We start from the raw sequence: 7,182 nt of genomic DNA on the forward strand, positions 1-7,182 counted from the left end.
GTTAGCTATAAAAGTTAACAATATATTTTTGGAAAGAAACTCCTATCTGTGTGAAATACAATTGGCAATGGAAGCTAATAACCAAAAAATGTCTCAGCTTCCTATCACACAACTATAATTTAACACTCTCCATCTTCTAAGTAATTATTCACTTTTTTATTTACCCATATGACAGTGTTTGTAAGGATGCATCATCATTGAGTAGTGAATAAAAGACTATGAGGCTTACTGGGAAACTGGCATAAAGTCATATATATATATGTATATATATATAATTTTTTCCAAAACAAGAACACTGAAATGAAAGTCACAACATTTCTACTATGGACTATTAAACTTAAAATAATTATTTCAGAAAGCTATGCCATTTGAATTCTAGGAAAACAAGAGTAAAAATCACAACTCTCATTATTCTCCTAATAAGCTGCCAAGCAGAGATAAACCTTTGTATTGAGAGTTTCAGATGCCAAGTTCCAGCCCAGTATGGATAGTTCCATGGCGGAATACTTGAATTTGAAATAATTGTGGTACAAAAACACTACTTGACCCTTTAGGTATTGCAGTAAAAGCTGGCTGTGGCACCACTGTCTAATAACCAGTAAGTCTTGCTGCCACCATTGACCAAAGGCACTTGGATAATCAAGAATTCCACATTAGGCCATATGGTATACACACTATTACAAAAGTGTAAAATAAGGGTCAGTACTCTGGGTGGCTTGCCTGTTTGATTTCTGTGGCCTTCAGCTATCAAACAAAGACTGCAAACGTAACTATGAATGGAAAAAAAGAAAATTCACAGGACAAAAAAGTCAACTAATTGTCATAATGTTTACAAATGTGATGAATACTAGTCTTGGCATTTCTTGTTATCCAACAATAAAAACAAAGGGATCTATTTTGCCCAAAGTAACTTCAACCAGTTACTTGATACCAAGAAATGCCCCCACCCTTCTCTATAGATCATGTTGAGGTTTCTAATGGGTATTCTGTTTGTCACTTTATTCACAACGTTTACACACATTCATCTCTCCTATGTGACTTCAATTTTAAAAATTATTATCTTCTCATTAACATTCTTGGATTTTTATGTTTGACCAGGACATGTTGCCAGATTATCTCCAATTGAATTCCAGTCATTCCTGCAATACCAGTTCTTCACGATTCTTTTTTCCCCCAATCACAAGCCATGTGGTTTCAATGCACTTCAATTTTTATTCAATTAAAAAAGAATTCAACAAGTCAACTTTTCATAAACAAAACTTTGTATGAGTATTCTACCATTTGCTTTCGGAGCTCAGTAAATATAAACATTAAACTTCAATATAAAATCTTTTAGAAACACCTTTAAAACGTTAAGCAATTGGACTTTACATCTCTTTTGTTTGTAATCACTGAGCCCATGAAAATCAAAGCCATATAAATTCTTGCATTACTAACAGTCAAGCTTGAACCTCTCAAAAAAAAAAAAATCCTTGGTCAAAGCTTTGAAATTCAGTAAAAATTCAGAAACGATTGGGATTCAGAATACCCTGAGCACAAACTAGTGCAACACCACAAAACATGTTTGATCTTCCGTCCAGAAAGAGGGGTGGCAGTCAAAAAGAAAAATGGAGGCGGGGGTTAAAGAGCAAGCAAATTCTGGCTTTTATTACACAAGCACGAAAACAAATTCCTTTGGAAAAGAATGACTTCTTCGGAGGACTTCCAGACCAGTGAGGTAGAGTCCGAAAGGGAGAAAACCAATCTGCCCCTATAGTCCTGGAGACTTCTCAATCTGGGGTTCGGAAGCAAAGGGACCTCCCCTGTGAGTCCTGCAGTCTCCTCCTTCGCAGACGCGGTGCGGGGAGGCGGCAGAGGGTACACCTGTCCCGGAGTTCCAGACGCGGGGACGCATCCCGGGGGCGCGAGGCAGGGAGGCCATCCCGGGACTTCCTCGCGCGTAAAGTGCACTAGGGGACGGTCCTGGAGGAGTCTGTAAACACTCGACTGACACTTGTTCATTTCTCCAAGCAGAAACTCCATCTTGGGCCGGGGACCTGCAGGAGGCGCCCTCGGGGCGGCGTCTCAAGCCCGGGGCACCGGGAAGCGGCGGAGCCTCACCACGGGTTCCAGGTCCACTCGCAGGACTTGGCGCGCCTTGCGTCGCGCCGCCGCCAGGCTGCGCTCGCCCCACACGTCGCCGCCTACGCGGATGGTGGGGAAGGTGGTCAGCGTCGGGGTGGCTGCCCTCCAGATCTCCTCCAGGGTGCGGCCCCCGAAGCAGGGCTCGGGCGCCGAGAGCTTCTCCAGGCAGGACACCTCGGGGGCCGCCGGGGGCGGCAGCAGCGGTGGCGATGACGGTGGAGGCGGCGGGGGCAGCCGGGGCCGCCTCCTGCCCGCGGCGGTCGCCCGGGCTCCGCGGCGCCTCCTCCTGGCGGCCGCGCGCGGGGCCGGCCGGCGCGTCAGGCCGCGGGCGGTAGGGGGCTCCGGGGGGTCAGGCACCAGGGCTCGGCAGGAGGCGTAGCCGTAGACGTCCTTGCTGCGCAGGATGTGCGGGGAGAACTGGTGCTTGAGGCTGCAGAGGAAGCTCCAGAGCTCTGCGTCCGAGCTCATGAACTCCGTGCTGCGGGGCATGAACAGCTTGAAGGCATCGCCCAGCGCCTTGGTGCTGTCGGCCAGCGACAGTTGCGACCGGGAGTACACCACCTTCTCCTCCCGCGCCTCCAGCCCGGCCCCTCCTCCCGCTCTAAAGCCGCCGCCCCGGGCGGCCGCGGCCGGGGGCCGGCGCCGGCGCCTCTTCACGCTGCGCCGCATCGGAGGCCACTCGAGGCCGCCCGCGCTCGCCTGGTCTCGCTGTCGCCGCCGAGCCCGCCCGAGTCTGGCTTGGCTCGGCTGTGGTGGCCGCTGCTGGCGTCTCCAGCCCGGCGCGTCTCTCGCTACTTTTCTCGCCTCCGCCGCCCCTCCCCCTCCGAGGGCGGAGGACGCGGGTGGATATCCTGCCGCCCGGTTCAAGATGGCGGCCGGCGCCCACCCCTGGGCTTTGTCATTGGACGGCGCTTCGCCCCCCTGGTTTCTCTTTCTTCTCCTCTCTAGCCTTCTTTCGCCCTCTGCCTTTCTTTAAATGTGCCCGCCTCAGGCCCCTCCCACCGCAGCCCCGACTCCACCCATTGGGTGCTCTCAGAAAAGGGGCGGGGACTGGGAGAGGCCAGTTGCTGGGAGATGGTGCCGGGGTGGCTGGTGGTGGTTGTTGGTAGTGGTGGTGGTGGTGGTCCCTGAATGCGAGTCAACAGTTGGGTGGGCGTCTGATGGTTGCCATGTGTAGAGTAAGAGGTGGATGTCAGCTATGTCTTGGGATTGAGTGGATATGCTGTTGTGGGTTGAGCTCAAAGATCTACCAGTCTGAGTAACAAAGGGAGATGTCCCTAAAGACTGACTAGTATCACAGCTAGGGAATTTGGGTTTATGTCTAGAGAAGATGGACCTTTCACAACTTCCGTCTAAATCCTCAAAAGGCTTCTATTGGCAGCTTCATTCGAAACTCTTCCCTCTCTTGACTCCAATCCATCTCAAGAAACCAGTAAACATTCAGGTAATGTGGTGGCATTGGCGAGATTGGCTCCTCTGGGCAATGGAACCATTTTGGTATTTGAGAGAGACTCTGCTAATCAGGAAAACAAAGCCTTTCATACTATGAAAACAAGAACTGTGCTCAAGTTGATCAAAGATCAATTACAGCAAAGCCATTCTACTTAAAGGATATATCCTTATTTTAAACATATAATAGTTCTGTCAGAATATCACTTCGTACGTATTTCATTTGGTTTTCACATGTCTCTTTACAGCAGAATCCTTATCATTTAGAAAGGATGAAACATCACATATACTCAACAAAATTTTGTTGAAAGAAACACATTTTTAATAATTCATTTCCTTTTGTATTTGAGGGGAGAGTAGTAGATGTTCTTTTGTTGTCTTCTAATAATCTCCATACTGAATTCAGTGCATGTCAGGTAGTGGGCATCAATATATTTGCTAAATGAATTAATGAAATGCCACTGATTATTTGAAATAGAATGAGAAAGAAAATATTGAAATTCCTTTGAAAAAAATGATTTCATTATTTTACATTTATATTACCACGTTCTCAGAACTCGTAATTTTTTCCCCCAGTACTGGGGATCAAATCCAGGACTTCACAGATGCTAGACAAGTGTTCCTTCTAACATTAAGCCCCACTCCGCCCCACCCTCACCCCGACCCACAAGTTTTCTTGTAAGTTTTTAAGGTTAAAAAAAAAAAAAAAACTCCTGATACATAGTTTTGAGCCAGATTTTGCCTTTCAGTAAGCATCTTATTTTGCAGTAGACAATGAATAAGGTACAGAATTTTCATGATTTACATATAGTTTCTGATGGTTCCCTTGACTATGTAAGCCAAAAGAGACCTAGTTCTATCTCCTTATTTCACAGATGAAGAAATTTAGACCCACAGAGGTTCATTAATATAGCTTGGTGATAGCACTGGGACTCCAGGTCTTTGGATTCCTAATCTGGCGATCTTTATATTTCACTGGTTTTGTTTTTTTTTTTTTTTTTCAAATTATGCTGCCCTAACTCTAAGGCAGATCAATAGAATATGCTTTATATACCAGTAGGGTGACCAAGGGACAGAGCTCTACCCCTATTCCTACTTCCACTCCACTCAGAATTGAGCAGTTTTTAATCTGTCTTATATTGGATTTAGATAATATTTTGTTTGAAGCAGATAAACTTTTGTTAGTTTCAATAAAAACTAAAGGCAAAATAATTTGAAAGATGCTTCTCTACACCAGAACACCCTCTCCAAACAGTGGGTTTTGTTTATAGCAAAAATAAAACTTGACTGCAAACCAGTTCTCTACCTCTCTACCTACCAAAATCATGGTAATTTTCTGAAGAGAAAATAATTTTCTTAGAAAAGCACACTTTGATTTCAGAATTATAGAGCCAACCCAGATTCCCAACCTCTTATAAAAAATATTGCAACAACTCTTTACAGCACAATTAGTTTTCTTTGTAATTCTGAGACTATATAGTAATATGAAATTAAAATAACTTCCAATGAAATACTCCCACAGGTTGACACAGAAAATCTCACAGAGCAAACAAGTAGAAAACTAGGGGAACTTCATGATGAAAGAAAAACAAAATTAGGTAAAATGTAGTCTGGGCTTCTTATATTGCTATTCTTACCCTTCCATGTTTTAAGCTCTTTAGGTCTTTTCACTTAAATATGTTTAAAAATTTATAGAACTGATTTCAATTAAGGAAATTAATTTTTTCGATATTATTTTGATTCTAAGAAAACAGGATCACAACAAATTGTTAAGTATTGAGTTTATTTTGTGATGGACATTCATTGAATTTACTTAACACTAAATAATGTTTTATGAAATACTTTCAGGAACCAGTATCATGTTAAACTACTTAAATTACTTTTACACACTTAAATTTATCTATTTGCTCTTTTATTTTTCCTTTCTTAATTTCTTCTTGACATCCACATTTTGGTTAGCTTGAAATAAGTATTATGAGTGGTTCTTATTCATTCTCCATAGGTGAGTAGAATTTATACATAAAACTAATGTTTCTTCTAGTTCCTGAGACATAAAGTTTAAGCAAAGTTGATAAATTTTCATGCCTGAAGAAGTGTATCCTTTACCTCTCAAAGATCATCTTTCTATATCTGATAAATAAATGACCGGTAATATGGATAATAGAAAAAACTATATGCATCTCTTTTCTGTGTTTATAATTTATGTTGCTAAAGAGAATCCAAGCCAGCCATGGTGGTGCACACCTGTAATCCCAGAGTCTCAGAAGGCTGAGGCAGGAGGATCATGACTTCAAAAGCCAGCCTCAGCAACTTAACAAGAACCTAAGCAACTCAGCAAGACACTGTTCTCCAAATAAAATACAAAAAGGGTTGGGGATATGGCTCATTGGTTAAGTGCCTCTAGGTTCAATCCCTGGTACAAAAAAAAAAAAAAAAAGCAAATCCAAGCAAAATAAAATGATTTGAAAAGTTAAACATAAAATGTACCTCTTAGCTACCCAGGACTTTTGCTTTAATATCTCACTTCTATAAAAATAATTTGCTTCTTGAAGCCAAAAATAATAAAAAATATATGTAATACTTTAATGTTCATTTACATAATTGTCTAGCAAGTGCAGATTAATACATATTTATAATAATCAGATTAGTAGTTACCTGTGAGGGTAAGGATTAACTGGGAAGGGGCATGAAGGGACCTTAAGAAGTAATGGAAATTTTATTTATTTACTTATTTTTGGTACCAGGGATTGAACCCAGGGTTCTTAACAGTGAGCCACATCCCCAGCCCTTTCTTATGTTATTTAAAGACAACGTCTCACTAAGATGCTTAGGGCCTTACTAAGTTGCTAAGACTGGCTTTGAACTGATGATCCACCTGCCTCAGCTTCCCAAGCTGCTAGGATTATAGGCATGTACCACTGCGCCAGGCCTATTTCTTGATCTTATTACAATAATATATACAAACATCAAGTTCAATCAAGCTGTACCTTTAAGATTTATGCATATTACTGTGGAATGTTGTACCTCAATAAGAAGGTTTTAAAAAGTATGTTACAGACATCAGCTATGTAATCAAATAGACATAGAATCAAATGCATCTTTACATAAAATATTTTTGGAAACCTTTTAACCCTTTTTTACCTTTCTGAGTCTCAGTTACCTCACCTACAAAATAAATGTAACCTCTACTTCAAGGATTAGATGAGATAATATCTATAAGACTCTAAAGTGCCTGGAACACAGTAAGCATTCAATAAATTATAGCTGTTCTTATTTTTCTTAGCTAATTTTGAGGACTTTATTTATTTAACTAATATATTTCAAACTATATTACAGAAAATGGACTTTTTAAAATATGATAGAATTGATGAGGTGAAAATCAAAATGTTAGAGCTAATGGAAACTTAGAGATCATCTAATGAGTACAAAACCTTTTATTCAAGTAAGAATACTGAGATGCCAAGAGGTCTGCCCAAGGTCACAGAGCTATTTAGTGGAAGATGCTGAAGTAGAATCTAGGTCTCTATCAGTCCAGAGTTGTTTCTAACATTCTAAATTTTGCATTTAATCCAAGGAGGTAGTGTTAACATTAGTATAAATGATATTAAA

The 7,182-nt window shown here is 41.6% G+C and overlaps 1 protein-coding gene across 1 annotated transcript; it reads right to left on the bottom strand.

Annotated features, from left to right (window-relative positions):
- Positions 1–550: 550 nt before the first annotated feature.
- CCDC71L (coiled-coil domain containing 71 like) lies at positions 551–3,045 on the bottom strand. Its single transcript, XM_081285688.1, has one exon. It carries the CDS (start codon positions 2,791–2,793, stop codon positions 2,065–2,067), a length of 729 nt encoding a protein of 242 aa, XP_081141814.1. The 5' UTR covers positions 2,794–3,045; the 3' UTR covers positions 551–2,064.
- Between the last annotated feature and the right edge of the window lie 4,137 nt (positions 3,046–7,182).

Source organism: Spermophilus citellus (assembly GCF_964194105.1).
Source record: "Spermophilus citellus genome assembly, chromosome: 3".
NCBI classification, from domain to species: Eukaryota; Metazoa; Chordata; class Mammalia; order Rodentia; family Sciuridae; genus Spermophilus; species Spermophilus citellus.